The sequence below is a fragment of the Diabrotica undecimpunctata genome, chromosome 2 (genome assembly GCF_040954645.1).
Source record: "Diabrotica undecimpunctata isolate CICGRU chromosome 2, icDiaUnde3, whole genome shotgun sequence".
Classification (NCBI taxonomy): Eukaryota; Metazoa; Arthropoda; class Insecta; order Coleoptera; family Chrysomelidae; genus Diabrotica; species Diabrotica undecimpunctata.
In genome coordinates, this window is record NC_092804.1 from 112601851 (window position 1) to 112623704 (window position 21854).

The window sequence follows — 21854 nt, forward strand, 5'->3', positions numbered from 1 at the left end:
GTACGTTACATTTTTTTCTAATGTCTTCTCTTTCCATCTCTCAGCCTGAGTACTCTCATCTCTGCCGTTTCCAGTATCCTTAGCGTTGTGGCTGTGTCGGGTCTTGTTGCTAAGGCATATGTCATTATTGGTCTTACACTGGCTTTATAAGTTCTTGATTTTATCTCAGTGTTAATGTGTTTGTTTCGCCATATAGTGTTATTAAGGTATTATGCCAGTTTATTTGCCTTTTGTACTTAATCTCTCACTTCTTTGTCCAGGTCTCCATAGCTAGAGAGGGTAATTCCCAGGTATTTTATTTCCGTTGCTTGTTCAAAACTGATGCCATCAATTTTTATTTTATATCTGGTTGGTTTTTGCTTACTATTGTTTTAGTTTTCTGAGATGAGATTGTTATATTAAATTCTTTTGCTCTTATGTTAAAATTGTGGACCAGTCTTTGCAGACTATCTTCATCTTGGGCTATCAATATTGCGTCGTCTGCGTAACAGTATATTGATTTGTTTGTTTCCCATTCTGTATCCTCTTCTTTTATTCCTAACGTTTTTAATGATTTCATCCATGATCAAATTGAAGAGCATGGAGCTCAATAATTCCCCTTGTCTTATTTCGCTGCCTATTTCTAAAGGTGCTGTAAGTTGTCCATCTACTCCGAGTTCCATTTTTTTTTTGTTTTGGTAGATGTTTTCAATATCTTTTATAATGTTTAGGAGAATTTCTCTATAATACAGAATATGGATTACATCTTTAAGTCTTGCTCTGTCAAACGAAACGCTTTCTTTAGGTCAGTCAGACACAGACATGCTGGTCTAATATACTTATAGTGATTTCTCAGTAATTTACGTTATAACGAATATTGCATCTGTACACTATCTTCCACTACGAAAACCGACGTATTGGAGACCACGGAGACGTATTGGTATGTCAAAAAATGCGATGAGTCGCCTAAGTAAAGTTTGAAAAGACAGATCTACCTCTACAAATATCAAGATGAGATTAATGAATGCCCGTGTATGCTCAATATTTCTATACGGAGCAGAGACTTCTCAGACGCGAGCACCAAAAAATTTATGCCTTTGAGATGTGATGCTTGAGAAGGATGCTGCGCATACCATGGCTAGCTAATAGGACAAACGTTTTTATCTTAAACCATAGTTTGAAGAAATTAGTTGTTTCTAGAAACGTTCCGGGAAGAAGCTCACCAACTAGATAGTCCGAAATTAAGAATTCAGCTGGAAACTCATTGTACGAAGCTCTCAGAGCTGCTGAAGATAAAGACCAATGGAGAAAAATTAAAGAAAGTATTGAAAGAAATTACGAACATCAGTAATGGGAAAACGACAAGAGAGACATACGTTTCACCTAGAGGCAAAAACATTTGTTAACAGAGACAAAAAGTTACAGGGAGATACGTTTAATATCATAAATGTATGCCAAGAGAACTGCATTTGTCAAAAAAAATGGAAATAAGTGAATACGTTGTATGAGATATATCCAATACCATATTTCGGTATTATTTAGAAAGAAATTGCATGGTTTTAAAAGCATCAGCTGAAGATCTATAATTATTTTTTAATAAAAAAGTTGTTCTGATATTCTCTGGTTTTTCTTATTTATATTTCAGATTATAGTGCTTTTGGTCTGCATTTTTTTTGTAATTATTTTTTTTGTTATAATTTTTTTAATTGATTTTTCATTAATGATTGTACTTTGAACATTGTTTTTTTATATTTTAAGTTTTAAAATGTACAATAACTATAAATCAATATATACAATATAAAAAATATATACATACATGACAGTAAATTACAAAATTAATAATGCATCGGTGGTTACATGAGCCGAATAAACAAACCGAAAATGCCTACCGGTCACATGACACTATACTAGTTAATTTAATAATTAGGTACATATTTTACAGCACAATAATGAGCATATTATACATGAATTTTCTTTATAATTTGTTGCTTAGTTTTTTAATATAGAAAAAAGAAGAAAAAATGCGAATCAAAAAAATACGCTACTAGATCAGAAATCTTCACAATTAAGTTTTGGTACAATAAGCAACCAAAAACTTTTTTTAGAGAAATAGATATTGAGATTTCACGTCAATAAATTGTTAGGCAACTTCAAGTAGCGGTATTCGTAGATTCGTAAATACCTCTTTTTTTGTTATAATTAAACAATATAGGTACCTAAATTTAATAAAAAATAATAAATGTTTAACCGTAACCATAAAAGCAATCAAATCAAAAATAAGAAAGCACGGGGACCTGGAGGCATCTCACCTAAGCTTATAAAATACGAATCAAAAAAATTACACCCGATGATACAATGAATATTTCAAAAAGCCTAAAATGGAGAACAGCTCCCAAAGGAATGGACGGCGGCATAAATGACATCTATATTTAAGAAAGGAGATAGAAAACGATGCGAAAACTACAAAGGAATAAGCGTAATATCATCAATAGGAAGATTATATGGGAAGATACTGCGAGAAAAGATAGAGCAAGCGATAAAAGGCAAAATCGGGAAGGATCAGGCAGGCTTTACGGGAGGAAGATCATGCATAGACCACATATACACACTGGAACAACTGTTGGAAAAGAAAAAAGCAAAAAATAGAGATATACACTTGGCATTTGTGGACCTGAGAAAGGCGTATGACTCTGTACCAAGGTCAGAACTATGAGAGATAATGTACAAATTAGAAATACAGACGGAACTCATGGAAGCTACAAAAGCTCTGTATAAAGAAAATAAAGTGTCCATTAAAATGGGAACAAGAATCATAGGAGACTTCACCACAACAAAAGGGCTCCTGCAGGGTTGTTCCACATCTCCAACCCTATTCAAAATATACTTAGAGAAAGCCTTGGCTACATGGAAAAGAAAATGCGAAGGCATGGGACGAAGACCGGTACGGAACGAATACCTATATACGTTAAGTTTTGCAGACGATCAAGTAGTGATTGCACAAGACCAAGACGTCCTCATCTACATGATAAAGAAACTACAAGAAGAATATACCAAGGCTGGCCTAGATATTAACCTCTCGCAAACAGAGTACCTATCTACAAGTGAAGAAGACATAGAAGATCTACAGATTGATGACAACGTAACAATCAAAGGAAAGGATAAATTCAAATACCTGGGGTTTATAATCACGAAAAAGGCAACAACAGAGGAAGAAATTACACAAAGATTAGGACAAACAAGAACAGCAATCCGACAACTTAACTCAGTATGGTGGGATAGACACCTAAATATGATGACAAAAACGCAGATTTATTAAACCTTTGTGTGAAGTATTATGACATATAGGGCTGAAAATTGGATCATAAACAAGAAAAACAGCAGTAAGATAGTAGCAACAGAGATGGAATGCCTGCGAAGATGCTGCAGAGTAACAAGAATGGATAGGAGAAGTAATGACGAAATAATGCAAAGAATATCAATAGAAACAGACATACTAACATACATACAACAAAAAGACTGTATCTGTAACTGTAAAAAGTGGTATAGAGAATGTAAGAAGAACTAGTGACAGCAGATGGATAAAGAGAATAACCGAATGGAGCCACATAGGAAGGAGATAAAGAGGACGACCCCGAAAATCCTGGAGGAACGAAGTAGACGACGCCATGAGTAAAAGAGGCCCAAACGATGGAGAATGGAACAACAAAAAGAGATGGAAACGGTTGAGCGAGGGAAGGCAGTGAATACTGTAGAATCTCTAAATATATATATATATATATATATATATATATATATATAGTAAAGTGATAGAACAAGTAGAGAAATATCAGTACTTAAAAACTTTAATCAATGAAACCAATGATTATACTGCAGAAATTATTAGGCGACGAGAGATTGCCAGATCAACATCTATACGAATGAAGCCACTCTTAACATGCAGAAATCTTAATTTGAAAATCAAGACGTACGAAATATATCATGGACTGATAGAACTATACATAATACCGGATATAAAAGTACCGGAGAAAAATGTTAAAGAAACAGAATAAACTACCACTGTACAAACAAGAAAACTGGAATATACAGGCTATGTGCTCAGGGGACCAAAATGTAAAATTTTAAAACTTATAATACAGGAAAAGATTCAGGATAAAAGATCTGTTGGTCAATGGCAGAATTCTTGGTTGAAGAATCTACGTGATTGGTATTAATGCAGACCGATTGATTTGTTCAGAGCAACAAGTTCAGAAATAAAAATAGCCATTATAATTGCCAACCTCCGTATGACCAAAAAACTACCACTATCTTGGCACAATAATTAATCACACAAACGATTACTCCAAAGAAATCAAAGTTCGAATAGAGGAAGCACGTACAAACTTCAATAAAATGAGAAAGGTACTTTGTGCAAGAGAACTAAAATTGTACTTGAGAGTTAGGCTGGCAAGGTGCTATATATTCTCGACTCTGCTTTATGGGATAGAAGCATGGACACTTAACGCGTCGACTACTAAAAAGTTGGAAGCATTTGAAATGTGGGTGTATAGAAGAATCCTGAAGATATCATGGACCGAGCATGTAACAAACAACGAAGTCATGAGAAGAATCAACAAAAGAATGGAAGTATTGTAAACCATCAAGACACGAAAGCTGCAATACCTGGGGCATGTTATGCGTAATGAGAGATACAACCTACTTCAATTGATTATACAAGGGAAAATCCAGGGCAAGAGAAGTGTAGGAAGAAGAAGAATCTCATGGTTGCGTAACTTGAGGGAATGGTACGGATGCACATCAATTGAACTATTCAGAGCAGCAGCATCTAAGATCAGAATAGCCATGATGATTGCCAACCTCCGTCGCGGAGATGGCACGTGAAGAAGAAGAAGAAGTATGACCAAGGAATCTAGAATTTCACAGTCGGTGTTTTGCAATGGTACATTATATTCGGTGTTTATGGGCCATCGGTTCTATCTAATCTTTTTCTGACTTTTCTTTTGCAACTGCGGCAGACATCAAAAGAAATGTGGGAACCGATTCAAGCGCTGTAAGTCATTATTGAGTGATAGAAGCGACAAGAGGTTACGTCAGGACGATAAAATTTCAGACCATGGCTACAAACCCGGAATATTATACGCCGATCACTATTACCGCTTATTAATTAGTTTTTAAATACAAAACATACGAAACATATAATACATATTAACTTTAGTATTGAAAATTATGTAATATATAAATGCTACATTTATGTTAAAATCATTTTGTAATCATTTTCCTTATAATTACTATTTTATATACATATCAAATGTAGACACGATTGATTTATTTTTAATTAGAAATATTGATCTTCCTTCAGTTTATGCACATCTATCGAAAGTTTGTATATGTTATTTATTGAGTAATTATAAACGTCCGTTACATATTTATGGAATTGGCGGTTACTTAATAGCAATCTGTGTTTAGTAATATAACAACACTTTTTTTATTTTTTATAGAATATAGTTAACTTAAAATGTGTTGCAAACATCAACTTCCTTAATGCTTAGTTTAATATATTCAGGATATATAGTATAAGCCACAATACACAATAAGCATACACAAGGTAAAATGGACCTCTCCTGATGGAAGAACAACGAGTCAGATTGATCACATCTTAATAGATTCAAGGTATGGAACAGACGTAATAACCTGCAGAAGTTATAGAGGCGCAAACATAGATTCAGATCATTGCCTAGTGATCTCAACATTGAGGGCTAGAATTTCAAATACCAGTAAAAAAAATAAAATTGGTACAAAAAAATGGAATGTGCAAAACCTGAGAGATGCGACAATTGCAAAACGATACTCGAAAAACATCACCAATAGCCTAAGGAATCAAAATGTAAATGAAGAAGGCCAGACAGATATAGACTCCTACTGGACCAGAATATAGGAATACATTGAAGCAGCAGCGAAAGATGAAATAAGAAAAGAAATTTGTGTCCGTAAAAATCATTAGTTTGACGGTGAATGCAAGAAGGCAACAAAAGAAAAAGATGAAGCCTACAGAAAGATGCTTAACCGACGAACTAGACCAACTGTAGAAAATAACTAGACAAAGAGAATAAAAGAAAAGAGGATACATGAAAGAAAAAAACGAAGCCACCTAAATGTATAGAAAACCTTAATAGGGAGAAAGAATTTAAAGCATTCTATAAGCAAGTTAACATTAACAGAAAATAATTCAAAGCAAACACAAGACAATGCAGAAGTCAGAATAGTGACCTATTAATAACAAGGAAAGATGTATTGAGTAGATGGATGAAATATTTTAAGCAGGCACTTAATATGGAGAAAAAAGAAAAAAACCTGAAAGACGCAAGAGATGGGGTAAGGGGAAGAGACAAGAGGGAAGAGGAACCACTAACGATTCTTGAAGTTAAAGATGCAGTTAAAAAACTAGCTAGAAACAAATCACCCATAATAGATAATCTTCTAGCTGAACAATGATTGGAATATTGAAATACTTTAAACCATACATAAAAAAGAGATATCTTTGAATGTTCTAACCACAGAGGAATTACCGTTCTAAAAGCAGCGTATAAAATATTTTCCACAGTACTATGTCATTGTACGGCACCTTATGCAGAACGGATAGTAGGAAAATACCAGCGTGGTTGCAGAGGTGGTAAATATACAATTCATCAGATTGCAACCCTAAAATAAATTTTTGGAAAAAACAGTGGAATATGGCATTGATACTTATCACATATTTATAGACTACAAAGCAGTCTACGACTCTGTCAATAAAGGATAAATATTCAAAGCAATGAAAGAGCTAGTAATACCAAATCAGTTGGTAAATTTAACAAAACTAACTCTTGTCAAAGTTATATGTCGAGTACGAGTTAAGGGGGAACTGTCTGAACCTTTTAAGACAAATAACGGGCAGCGCCAGCCACACCCTCTCTCCTGTATACTGTTTAATCTAGCTCTAAAAAAGATAATACGTATGTCACAAATCACAACCACTGGTTCAATATATAATAAATCTGTGAAAATCCTGGCCTATAGTGATAATATGAATATTGTTGGAAGAACGGAAAAGGCTGTATGAGAGGCGTAGGTAGCATTAAAAAATCAGCTACAAAAATGGGTTTATTAATAAACACCAAGAAAACTAAGTATATGAAAATAAGCACGCAACCACAAATCCTACGAACACTCGTTATCTAAAACGACGTCATCGAAGCAGTGAACGAATTTGTATACCTTGGAGCGCTCCTTATCACTGAAAATAATACTACCGCAGAGATAAACCGCAGAATTTGCACGGCCAACAGATGCTATTTTGGGCTTAATCTCCTCCTTAAATCCACAATTTTATCGAGAAATACAAAAATAAAACTCTACAAAACAATAATACGTACAGTCCTAACATATGGTTTAGAGATCTGGACTCTAAAAAAATAATGAAAACATGCTTGGATGTTTCAAAAGACAAGTACTAAGGCGAATCTATGGAGCAGTAAATGATAATGGAGTGTGGAGAAGACGATACAACTTCGAACTTTATAGAATATACCAGGAACCTGATATCGTCAAACATATTAAGATAGGACGTCTGAGGTGGACAGGACATGTAATGCAGATGGAACCCAATTAAACCAGCTAGAAAAATGCCCCTTGATAGACCCATTTGTCGGAGAATAAGAGAAAGACCCAGAACAAGGTTCTAGGAGGAGGCTAAGACCCACACAGGTTTCTAAAGCCCGAATGATAAGCCACAATATGTACAATATGTATAAATATATATATATATATATATATATATATATATATATATATATACATACATATTGTATTGAAATTGAGGATATTTTTGATAATTTAATTAACTAAACGCGAACCAAGCACGGCTTTCTGTTTTTATTTTTGTAGAAAATAGACATTACTCTCAAAAGAGAGTAAAGTTAATTGTTTGTCAGCAATAGAACAGAAAACAGAAAAAAGTAAATGAAGACTAACAAAACTCAAAATGGACTTTTCTATTTACGATGACAGCAAAATATCGCTGTCATATAAGAATGTAATTATAGAGCACTACCAAAAAGACTCTTTTACGTTACCGGTCGATAGCTTTATAGCTTTCTTAGAGAATTGCTACAGTAGAGAATTGCTACAGTAAAACTAGCCCACTAAGTAAAGCACTTTTTGTTTCCAAAAAATATAAAAACTCTCCTCTTCGACAAATCCAATATTTACAAATCACTGACTGACAGATCTCTTAAAAATCGACTCATTAAAATCAGTAAGATAATTAAACGAATCTCGTTTCTAATAATTCTGATGTAGAAAGTATGAACATAGTACCCTCATAGGACAATTTCTCTGAAGGGCCAACGTTATCAGAATGTCAATTCCAGTTTAAATCAAACATGGCGTACCTATTTTCAATTTAATCTAATGGAACTACGATGGGTTTTACCCCAGCCTAGAACTCGTTCAACAATTAATTGTGGACACGAATGCCGACGTCAGTTGCCTACAAGAAACACATTTCAATCAAACGAACAAGAGTTATCTTAATGGTTTTGAAGCACATCATTGAAGCAATTAAATTAGAGCTAGTAGAGGTGCATCTATATGTATTGTATATCCCTAATGACTACTATTGTAGAAAGTATATCTAACGAATAAACTAGAAGCTATTTCTGTTGCTCTTTGTTGTCCAAATCAAATTACTATCTACTATAATACCTTACCTTCCGCAGCCATACTAAAGCTAAAGTAGTAAATTTATTTAACCAACTTTCATCCTTATTTATTTTAGTACGTGATCTTACTGCATATAATTCACTTTGGGGATCGAAAAAAAAAAACATTTGACAAAGGAAAAGTTGTTGAAAATGTTTTATGAGTTTAAACTTATCTCTTTATATCTTGGAATTAATCTGTTTGAAGACTTGAATAAATAAGTGAGAGGTTAAGTACAAAAAGAAAGTACTGAGAACTGAGTACTGAGAAGAATTACAGAAAATGCGCTAAGAGATCGACAAACAAGTGAAGACGTTAGTATTTTGAGAACGATAAGTGGAAATTGAAACGTCAATAAACGTACTTTAACCTTTAATTGTGGTTTATTCCCATTTAAATAGTAATTACTTTAAAATGCCACAAGAAAATAGCTTCAGAACAATATTAAGAAACCTTTCCATAGGTATTAATCCACCAATGAACTAGATAAGCAAAATCACTTATAAAGAGAAAGAAAAAGAAGAAAAGGAAGAAAAACATCTGTATATTGAATACCAGATCAACAACACCCTTTAACATCTCTAGTAATATTTTCTCCTCAATTGATTTTAACTTATGTGACATAAGGTTACCACCAATTCTAATTTGGACCACAATGGATTGCCGTTGTGACAGCAATTACTTTCCTATCTTGATTTTTAATTCTATCAGCAAATCCAGAGCAAAAATTTTAAGATGGAAATTACCTCAAAACAACTGGAAACATTTTTTAGAGTTGATTGAAAACAAGGTCAACCAACCAGAACTGCCAGAAGATCTTGATCCAATATTAGACTTCTTATTGAGTTTAATTATCTTTGCTGCGTAAGCACACAATGGAATATGCATAATATCGGCTTCTCGTGAAACTGTACCCAGATAAAATACTTAATGTAAGAAAGCTATCCGAGATAGCAAAACGGCACACAATTATCAACTAAAAGCAACATGATACACTTGTGGCAGCCTTCAATTTTTAAAGCGCCTTCTACAATATACATGGAATGTAATATTACTGCTCAAACTACTACTACTACAAACTCATTGATAATAATATTACAGCAATATTTACACGTTCATAGATAACTTTTTAAATCACTGTTAATTTAAAGTTACAATAAATGAAAACAAGTAAGATATTCTCAAACAATTTAATGGTGTATCCCAAGGCTCTGTTTTAAGTCTAACTCTATTTAATTTGGCAATTAATGAGAGCTCCAAAGCGGTTTGTTAACTAATAAAAAACTTTACTGTACGCTAATGATCTACTCATTTACTGTAGTGGAGCAAACTTATTCAGTGCATCAAATATTATTCAAAATGCTGTAAACAACGAAAATTCCTAGTCCACACAACATGGTATCAAACGTTCGAGCCATAAAATCTTGAGGCTAGTATTCGGCCAGAAGTTAAACTGCAAATGGACTTAAAAAATCTTAAGGATAACTGTACTGGTAAATTCAAAATCTTAAAAACACTTGCACGTTATCAATGGAGAGCAGAAGAAAAAATATGCTGATAATTTACAGATCCCTGATTCGGTCCAGATTAGATTATGGTGGTTTTCTGTACTTGACAGCATCAAAATCTGATTTAAAGAGCTGAATTTATTACAAGACAGTTCTCTGAGGCTAGGCTTAAAAGCGTTTAGATCCAGTCCCTCAGGTAGATTCTACGTTTAAGCTAACGAAACTCTACTTTGGATCAGATACCAGCAGCTACTACTTAACCAACCTGCTAGGATATTAGCCACTCCCAATAATTTAGTATATTCTTCGATAATTAACTGCCAAGAAAATATTGGTCTTACTTCGGACACATTAACCATGATTCGACAGCTACTCAAACTGCTCTTACAAAATATAGACGTGACGATATTTTTAGATGCACAATACAATAACTTTACGTCACTGTGATTTTTATTAATTCTTCTGCTTATTAAGTCGTCGCCTTTCGAAGGTTGGCGATCCAAAGCGCAGTTGTAGCTTTGGAACTTGCTGCACGAAAGGTTTGTGTGGATGAGCGGTCAACCCATCTCAGGTCTTTCAGCCTCGAGTTCTGGCGTCTTTCAACTGATCTTTCGCCCTGTACTTTACCTTTCAATATAATTTAGAGTAATTCATATCTTTCACCTCTCAATACTTTTTTAATAATTAATTCTTTCACTACTTAAACTACAAAAATATTGCAAAGGTCCAACTTGCACTAACACGTTCTAACCTCGATTGTTTTTATTAATTTCAATATTTAAACTAAATTTTTTGTTTTATCCTCATTAGTTTTGTTTCTCTTTTTACTGGTTACTTATGACGTACCTAAAGCTTTCTTTTAGAATTTATTTGTTATTTGAGTGTACCCCGTATAGACTCTCTCAGACTATTAGGCTTCATTATGTTATTTCGAAATAATTAGTTAATTCAACTTTTATTAATTGTTGTTTATTGCTGATAACAGGTTTAAAATTAAAATGCCCTAAAGTATATTAAAAATGTTATCATAAAAGGAACACAAGTTGTTATTATTATTATTAGTTTATCTTTAAAACAACAACTTAAGATGGAACTATAAAAGTTTAATTATTGGTACAAACTTAATATAACAATCCTTTCTTCAGCAGTGATAATTAGTTTGCAGATTACACATCTTTATTTGCATTCACAATGAGAACTTTTGCTATTTTCTTTTTGGGAATAGTATTTGCTGCAGTGGTAAGTAAAAAAAATGTATTTTTAATAAATTCTATTTATCTTTTTCTTTATCTGGTGTGATAAAAATATCAGATCTTTATTTCTCACACTATTATACAAACTCATTTTAACAACTGAGTTCTATAGGTAACTAGTCCTTCTAAATATGTATATTTTTCTATATATTCTAAGAAACGTTGTACTTGCTTACTTACTTTGTAGATATACCATCCATCGTGATTCTTGGCTGACTGTACTGTCTCCGTCGTCTTTTGCCGCTTTATCAGAAGGTCTTTGTTTATCTCTAAGGTGATGGTATTATAATCTTTCGCAAGGCTATCTCTCCATATGATGAGTGGTCGTCCTGGTATTCTTCTTCTTTCTGAGTTAGACTGCCATGCTAGTTTCGACCATCGGTCATCTGCTTCTTGCTGGATGTGAACTGCTCACCTTAACCTATGCGCCTTGGACCCTCTTACATTCGATTTTGTTCTTATCCGGTGTCTTTGGTTGCCATATACTTTCCTCTACACTTTCCATTTAAATCACCGTACTTTTTGTGGCCTCTATTAGAATATAGACTAGCGAACCAACTCGACATCGAGTTTTTTAAACGAAATTTTTATTTTGCGAGAAAAATTAAGAGGTCAATACAAACAATATAAGCAAGAATATACATAACATTCATCAATAATAATGCAAGTAAAAAAAAAGTGATTATGGAAGTCGACCTCAAAACCGGAATGCAATTTTTAGTTCATCAAATGTCGACATGGATATCATTTAGCAGTTAATTTTGCATGTTGATCACGAATCCGGTGTCAGATTTGCTCTATCTTGAGGTTTTATGCGCGTTTCGGGTCACTTCCGGTGTCGGATCGCAACCGGAAGTACATATTTAGATTCGTCTCGACGAGACCTTTCGATCCATATATACATTGTGGGGTCTAAAACTTAAAGTAAATTTTAACTTCCGGTCATCTCAAAACTGGAAGTGAATTTTTGTACCAAAAGTATATCTTGACAATCTCATACGTAATACTAATAATATTCGGAAAAAATATTTTAATTATCTAATATGGTTTTTGAGTAAAGTGCTGAACAAGAAAAGGGCTTAGCGTTTTAGTATATAAGATTGCACATCGATATAATGGTATTAATAATATGCCAGTTTTTAGTTTTTCTATAAATGTGCTTCAATTTCAGAATGTTTGTTACATTATTTAGAATATATGTATATGTTGATTGCGCCTGACTATAGCTTTAATTTATTATTGCCTGTCATTATTCGCTGTTATTATTGCTCCTAAATATTTAAATCTTCTTTCTAAAGTTGGAGTATCCTATTGACACATTTTGCCCTATTCTGTCTTGTCTCGTATTGACTTCTCTTATGACACACGTGTAGTTTATCTTCTTCTTCTCGTAAAACTACAACCTGGGGTGGGTTTTGTCTGACTGCACAACTTGCTTCCATCTTGAACCGTCCTCCATAATAGTTGGGTCAGTGAGTAGCCCCATTTTTCTTAGATCAGACCATATATTGTCTCTCCATCGCATTCGTGGACGTCCTAAGGGCCTGCTTCCTGTGAGTGCTTTCTCCCATATTAACTTGGCAAGGCGGTTATTAGGAAGTCTATGGACATGCCCAGCCCATCTTGGACGGTGGGATTTAATATCTTGGACTATATCGCTCGCTCTATATATCTTCTTGATCTCAGCATTTGTTCTCATTCGGTATTGGTTGCTATTAATGTCGTGATAAGGCCCAAAGATTCTTCTGAGGATTTTTCTCTCAACACATCTAAGTTTTCTTTCAGTTTCTTTGGTCAGGGTCAACGTTTCACACCCATACATGAGCCCCGGCCTAATCACCGTTTTGTATATTCTAATATTTGATGTTCGTGTTAGGCTTTTAGATTTATTAGTATTGTGGAGGCTGTACATACATCTGTTTGCTGCCTGAATTCTTCCTTTAATCTCTTCTGCGATATCATTATCTGCAGTGATTGTTGCTCCAAGATATTATGTTATTTATCTTGTCTTCATTAATACTTAATACCATTTTACTAGACTCTTATTCTAACTTCAGGAATTATTATTTTTCTATTACGAATTCTTCACATTTTCTTTATTTGTTTACGAAAAAAAGCAGTACAGGAAATGAAGTGTATCTATTTTTTAATCAACATAATTCACATGTTTAAATCATTCAACATCGCGGCGCAAATGAACTTAATAACGATTTTGCTAATTACCCAATATATCTATATAAAAGGCTATGCCGACAACTCACACTGTTTGTCTGGTACGAAAACTCCTAATGCCACCTAGGAAAGAAATTCTGAACCACCAACTAACATTGTATTCATATTTTGTTCTTGAACTAAATATGGTTGATTTATTGCTAACTCATTCCACAAATTCCTAATTCAAATATTTTTTGAGTTTTTTGTGGTGGAAATAGTTCATCGGATCGTGACGTATATTCATGATTGACGAATAGAGGGGGTACCAAATATATTAAGATAGAAAAAATACACATGGTAGTATCACCAAAAGGGCATTACAACATATCTCCGTTGTTATTGGTCCGATTGGAACGAGTGATGTGTTAATGAAAGAAGAAGATATATTAAATACAGTGAGATAGAAAAAATAAACAAGTCAACTACCAAAAGAACACTATACAGTATCTTCAATAATATTAAACAGATAGTTACATACAAGATATCGCAGGGCACAATGCGTAAAAATAGACTAACTAAATGACAAATTTTGATTTATTGGCTTAAAAAAGGCCTCTGACTGAGCAGAAAATAAAAAACTGAACGAAACCTAACATGCGACATAGCAAAATAAAAAAAGAGGATATAGCGAATATATTAATGAAGAAAAAACAAACAAGGCGACTACCAAAATGGCACTATACAGCATCATCGTTATTACTAAACATCTAGCAACATACAACATATCCTAGGGCACTATGGATTAGTATAGATTTACTATAACCCAAATTTTGATTTATTGACTTAAGAAAGGCATCTGGCTAAGCACAAAGTCAACAACTAAACTTCAATATGAGCGTACAGCGATATACTAGATATCATAGGGCACTATGGATAAAGAGATTTACTATAAGACAAATTTTGATATATTGACTTAATCGTAATCAAGGCCTCTGGCAGAATACAAAATCAACAACTGATTGAATCGTGACATTGCGATATAGTCTATGTAAGGGGAGTAGATAACGAATATATTAAGATGAAAAAAACATACAAGGCGACTACTAAAAGGGCACTATACAGCATATTTGTTAATAATGAATGTATAGCGACATACAAGGTCATAACACATGACACTATGGATGATAATAGATACACTATAAGGCAAATTTGATTTATTGACCTGAAAAAGGCCTTTGTCGGAGGGTCAGCAACAACTCCTATTTGGGAGTATTACATTACCATGCAGGGTATCTGCTAAATACTTAACATCACACCATCTTTTCAACAACAATGTAACATATATAACAAATTTTGTATGTACCATTTTAAGGGTTTTTACCCAGATATTTAGGGTCTCATGTACCCTAGTAATAGTCCCCTGCATGATGTACCCTAAATGTACCCTGATGATATACTTTTTAGTCCGAAAACGTTCTCTGATGTAGCTCGAAAAGGTCTTTTTAATTATATACCTTTTATAAATAATTTTTAAATACAATTTTATATTTACTTGGTTTACATGCAAGAAGTTTATTATTTTAAAAATTTAATAAGTGACTAGATGTAGATAAACTACTAGCATATTTCTAATTTGTGATTGCTGCTACTATTGAAAACAGACTCTTGGTTAACAGTACCTAAATGTTTATTCTTATCTTTAACACAATAAGTACCAATAATACGACGCTCAGTTCCAGCACACCAAATGGTAACTGGTTCACCGTGAAGTGGTTTCTCTTCAATAACAGCTGGGCGTTTAAATCCAAGAAACCGACTTATTTGTTTATTGATATAACCGACATGGTAAATGTAATTCCACAATAAACTTCTCTTGCACGTTTGTTCGCAATGTTTAGTCTTTTTCCAATAAAATTTCGGCAAAAATAATTAACAACAGATTTGAACAGGGCGTGTGGATATTTCACTGATTTTCAGTTTATACGCAGTATGTCAAAGGTTTTGCTTTGGAGACAGTCAGATTTGATCGAGAACGCGTCCTAGATTTTTGTTGGTAAAAACTCTTTTAAGATAAACAAAAAAACCCTTGCCCTGACTCAATATACTACCAGTGTTCTAAAATTTCTAAACCATTGCTTACATTACTTACTTCAAACTTGGACCTTATTCCGTCCATTTCCATATGAGCCGAAATAATGCTCTACTATAAACACTTGCTCCTTAGTTGTGAGAACCATTTTCACGGTAGTCTTAATATTAAAGCATTGTTAATATGGCAGCTAATGACAAATAAGCCCAATTAAATGAATAAGTATTAAGTGCGCAATTTCGCAGCCGTTTAAATTTCGGTACTGTATATTTAGACGAATACCGTACTTTCAGATAAAATATGGATATAGGGATAACGCAATAAAAATTCGTACTGTCACTATCTACCAAAAGAAAATTAAAGGTAGTTATGGATCGAATTATTATTACTGATAATTATTTAACTTATGCATTTTGAAACAAAAATTTGTTTGTTATTGTATAAAATTTGCAATGATCTCACAAAATATAAATAAATAAACTTTTTTGTTCACGACAAATTTTGAAATTGCCAGTACTACATCGATTAATTAGATCGATTGAATGAAATCAATAAATCGCCTTCTCAAATCACTTTGGATTCTTATTTAAGGGGTTCGTTAATTTGTTTGTGTTTGTTTAATATATTTACAGGCATTAATTTCATCAGGCATTCAGTTTTATTTTTATTTTTTACTGTGCTTAACATATTAATGATATTTCTCTGACTTTGTAACTATGTATTAAGCTTAGCATTGTTTGTAAAGCTCTTGTTGATTTTTGACTTTTATTTTTTTGAACTTTTAATTATTTATTCTTGTATTCTTTTCTAAATGTTTCTGGGTACAAAATTTAAAATAGTTCATTTTTTCGTTCTGTGTCTATTATGTACAAATATTTTGGATAAATACCTTTTTTTTTATTTATATAGAAGGTATTTTAATAAACAATTTAAATTAACTATTGTTTACCATTGCAGGTAAGCGCTATTGACTTTGAGGCAGAATTCCCAAAAAATTTTGCCGAGTGTAACTCAAATGAGGCCACAAAAGTTGACCGCGACGCTTTAGCTAAAGCCAAGAGTCAACAAAAATTTAATCCAGACCAGTTGTCTAGCTATCTTAACTGTATGTTTACAAAATTCGGAATTCAGGATAATAATGGAGATTATAATCAGCAAAAAGTAAAAGAGCTTATTAAACATATTGTCAGTGATCAAGGAAATGTTGACAAAATTATCACCAACTGTGCACTCAGACCTGAAGGTTCGTCTGCAAAGGCCGCAGCCTTACATTTACTTGTGTGTTCGAGGAAATATGATAAATTACGTTTTCCCTCCATAAAATCTTAGTTTGTAATTTTTGTAAATTGTAATAAAAATTTAGTATAAAGTTGATATGCTGTTTTATTTATTTACTTAAAATATAAAATTATACAGTTTATAGACAGAATACGATCATTGGTTGTAACTATAATAAAAGATGAATTGAAATAATGATTAAGTGGACTACTTGAGAAGATGGCGATATAATGGAACAAAAATCGATTAAACAGAAATAAAAACCAGTGAGTTGTGGGAGACCATTCAGACCACTTGAGAAACCATTCGAGACCATCAGGATTGTGAAAAGTTGTAATGAATAACTGTCGTTTACTTTAAGTTAAATTGACAATGAAACATTATAAAGGGGTTAGTGATCCCGTTGGACTCGTCTTCAAAGTTGTCTTATGTAATTTACGTCTTAAATGTACCATTTCTATGTCGTTTGAGATCAAAGGCACAGTAAGGAAAGTAGAAAACGCGAAAGATATAAACAAAAAAAAACGAAAAGGGAAGGAAAATAATAATAATTCACAAAAACACGAATACCACTGTTTTTAAATTTTTTTTTTCAAAAAACAGAAACGGTATAATTATAAAAAAAGAAAATATGAAAATATAATTTATTCTATAAAATATTGTAGTAAATATAAATCATTTGTACAGATCTATATATATATATATATATATATATATATATATATATATATATATATATATATATATATATATATATATATATATATATATATAATATATATATATATATAATATATATATATATATATATATATATATATATATATATATATATATATATATATATATATATATACATATAAATGGATATTAGTGACTGTCGATATAAACAAAACCACCAGTTTATTAGGGCTGCAGTTAGAAGATTGACCGAGATGTTCGAGAAACACTCTTGACTTTTTGTCTAGCTTTCTGAATGGTTTTATTCCTTTTTCAAGACACTGCAATATATACAAAAAAAAATTTGTAAACATTTACAAAATATCACAATTCGGCAGTACAACTTACTAGTCGTTGAGATTATTTAAAATAAACTGTGAGACTAAACATTAAAGGGTACACGTAAACTCATAACCAATTACCATAAATACCCTCGTACATAGTACAAACTCATCACCGCCATAAAAGTAGGGTTTTCAAAATAGACCCTAAGAGATTGGTAAACTGATCACTGGCCTACCTGCACCCGGATCAGGTATAGACCATAAAATCCCAGCAGACGGCTAGTTTTTGGTAATTTCATAGAATAATCCAAATCCAGATGTCTTAAATGCAACTGCAATTTATTAGTTTTTATTTGGGAATTCCACAAAATTCTATTGATAGCTACCTAAAATCATGCGAAAAGAAAAATGTCTCTTTATTTGCCCTTGTTTCTTCAACATGGATAGTGAACTGCTAATTGATTACGTCCTGAGCCAACGCAGACAAAAAATAATGGTTATCAATAATTTCAAATTTCAATTGCGAAAGACTCTAAAAAGGGTGTAAGGCTAAATGTCATACAATTGGTGAGTAGAAATTTTATACCGTTTTTGTTTAGTTGTTTCGCACTGGTTTTTGCAAATCATCCTGATCAAACAGAAAAAAATCAGCTTAATTAAGTTCTTTAAGTTAACTGTATAAGATGTTTCTTGTAGGCAAGGCTGATATTACATTTTGAGATTTCTAATTAAATTGTTAAAGTCACATTGTTTGAAACCTATTTATTTTTAGTTTTATGAATTTTTTTATATAAAATAATTATGTTACATAAAAAGTTTTGAATGATCTAAAACCTAGAATACAATGATCAAATAATAAATTTTTTTAGTTGTATACGCGGTTTGTCAAAAAAATGAATTGTGTATATTCTCAAGTCTTAATAAAATTTATGTTGTTTAACGAACCGCGTAAATGACTGAAGAATACTAATAACTGATTCTGATGATTGAAGTTCTAGATCATTCAGAACTAGAGAATAAATTTTTTTTCATAAAACTAAAAATAAAAAATTTTTCCATATGGTACCGACTTAATTGGACTCCTTATATATATATATATATATATATATATATATATATATATATATATATATATATATATATATATATATATATATTTATATATATATATATATATATATATATATAATATAATATAATATATATTTATTTATATATTTATATATAAATAATTATTATATATATTATTTATATATTTATATATATATAAATAAGGATAATATGAAAAGGATAATGCGAGTGAATAATAAAAGTAAAAAGTAATGGCATGTCTCGCAAAACAGAAAACCAAAAATGGTATATCGATGGAAGGCAACCGTATATACGTATTTCTGACTATTGGCCGTCTTCAGTACGGTGCAGCCAAGTTAGAAAAGGAGCATATTAACTTGGGAAAGAATCACTACAGGAGCAATGCAACCAATTTGTGGCATTAGAGTTAGAAGACCCTGATGGTTTCCAGGGCAAAAACTAACACCAACCACGGAGGAAGCTACAGCTACCTGGGGAAAGGAATGCCAAACGTTGAAACGTTTAAAACAAATGGAAAAGGATAATGCGAGTGAATAATAAAAGTAAAAAGTAATGGCATGTCTCGCAAAACAGAAAACCAAAAATGGTATATCGATGGAAGGCAACCGTATATACGTATTTCTGACTATTGGTCGTCTTCAGTACGGTGCAGCCAAGTTAGAAAAGGAGCATATTAACTTGGGAAAGGATCACTACAGGAGCAATGCAACCAATTTGTGGCAATTGTATATATATATATATATATATATATATACTAAAAAAGCGATAAACGCTTGTAGTCAACGCTGATCAGCTAGACTACAAAACACAACTATTTGGGTGTGCAGCTGAAGATAGGACAAAGAAGTACTCTTTTTAGTCTACCAAGCTTTCGCAAATCTTTATTTGCATCATCAGGGTGCTACAATAAACGAAATTAGTACAAATTACAGAATAAAAATTATTTTGTATCTTACACTAATTGAGGTTAGTTGTCATGATGTTTATAAAATGAAATGAACAACTCATCTGACTCCTACAAATAATGGCGAAAACTAACCATAAAATGTAAAAAAATTGCTTTTAAAAGCACTCTAATTGTGGGATCTGTGTACAAGTCATTGAAAGATAAAGTACAGGAAACTGTACTTAAGCATTTTGATGCATTCTGTCACAATAAATGCATTGCTGATTACTTCAAATTTAAAAATTTCCGCCAATGATGCCATAAAATGTAAAGCTTTGCACGTGTAAAAAATTAAGTTCCTTTCGACTTCAATGCACTAATAGCACACTCAAGTTTTTAGCTTTTCCTACTTTTTAGACATTTTATATTTACTTCCTGTCCAAAATCGTCTATTATTTTTAAGTTAGGCAAATAACGCCAAAACAGTAAGACTTAGACCGAATGTATGCTTTACAAATTATCATAAAAATGCAATGAAGATCAAATAACGAAGTTGGGACTACTTCCGATATAAACAAAAATAGCACATGTGGACAAATATTTTCATTTTAAAGTTCACTATCGAAATCCTATGTAACTAAATTTTTAGATCTCAAAACCATTTAGATTGGCAGTATTAATATCTCAGTTAAATTTTAAAGCAACTTGCTTAAAATAATTTCTGAATTTATTAAATTATCACATAAACGAGAAGTAAGTATAACAGGTAAGAGGCAATCTTTCGCATTAGAAACCAGGCAAAAATCCCGGTGATGAGTTTACCTATCTGCAGTGATGAGTTTACCAATCTCCAAAGGATGCCAGTGATCAGTTTACTATATCTCCGAGGGTCTAATAATTTAATGGGGGGCTATATAGTGATGAGTTCGTACACGTCCACATTAAAAACACAAATATAAAATATAATAATGGACAATACATTCAAAAAATTTTTGGTCAGGATAGAAAAACTTGTGATTAAAGTGTAATTAGTTGTTCTTTATATTGTATTTATTTTTTTCAAGAAGCAAGAGGCCCATATTTGGGTAGTTTTGATTTTTAATTATTAACCTGTCTTAATGGTATACAACCAGTTATGAATACAACAATATTTAGAAATTTATATTTATTCTATTTTTGATGTTTTTCCAGTAAATAACAATAAATGGTGCTCAATTTGTTTATGTCAGATTTTTTATTACTGCAAGATGTACTGGATTTTATGCACATTTCCAAGAAAACACGTTTTGCATGGTTTCTTTTTCTTTAGCCAAGATACAGTTTGTGATTCGTTTAAAAAGACAATCACATGCAATGAAAACAGTAAAATTCTTCTGCTAGTGGTACCATGGTAAATTATGAGAAAAAAAGACTAGGAAAAAAACCTCAGAATACTATCCCGACATGAAAATTTATTGGTCTTACATTTAGTTTACTCTTAATAAACACCAAACTCTGATTTTACATGTATGTTATTTATAAACATAATATATTTCTGATATATGACTGATTTATTACTAGCGGCATTTTCCTTTTGTTAACTTCCTTTTTTATTGTGGGTAAACCGATTAAACTGCTTCTGCCGAAGAATTTGTGACGCAATTGGTCCCATTTAGCATAATTAGAGCCGCTTCTTTAATTTTTCTCTTTTTATCATCTGTTTCTTTTAGGTCTATACGAAACTCATTTCATTGAGTAATATGTTTATTTTCCCATGCGTGTTTACATATTTGAGATCTATTAAATTACCTATTTTTATATAAGATTGGTTTTCATTTATTATAACATTTAATGGTATTGATGTTTCACTTAAATATTACAAGGTATTGAACAAAT

General features: G+C 32.2%; 1 protein-coding gene across 1 annotated transcript; it reads left to right on the top strand.

Annotated features, from left to right (window-relative positions):
• Nucleotides 1-11414: 11414 nt before the first annotated feature.
• Nucleotides 11415-17048, top strand: LOC140433868 (uncharacterized). Its single transcript, XM_072521842.1, has 2 exons — nucleotides 11415-11462; nucleotides 16677-17048. The coding sequence occupies exons 1-2, from the start codon at nucleotides 11415-11417 to the stop codon at nucleotides 17046-17048; spliced, it is 420 nt and encodes a 139-aa protein (XP_072377943.1).
• Nucleotides 17049-21854: the final 4806 nt, after the last annotated feature.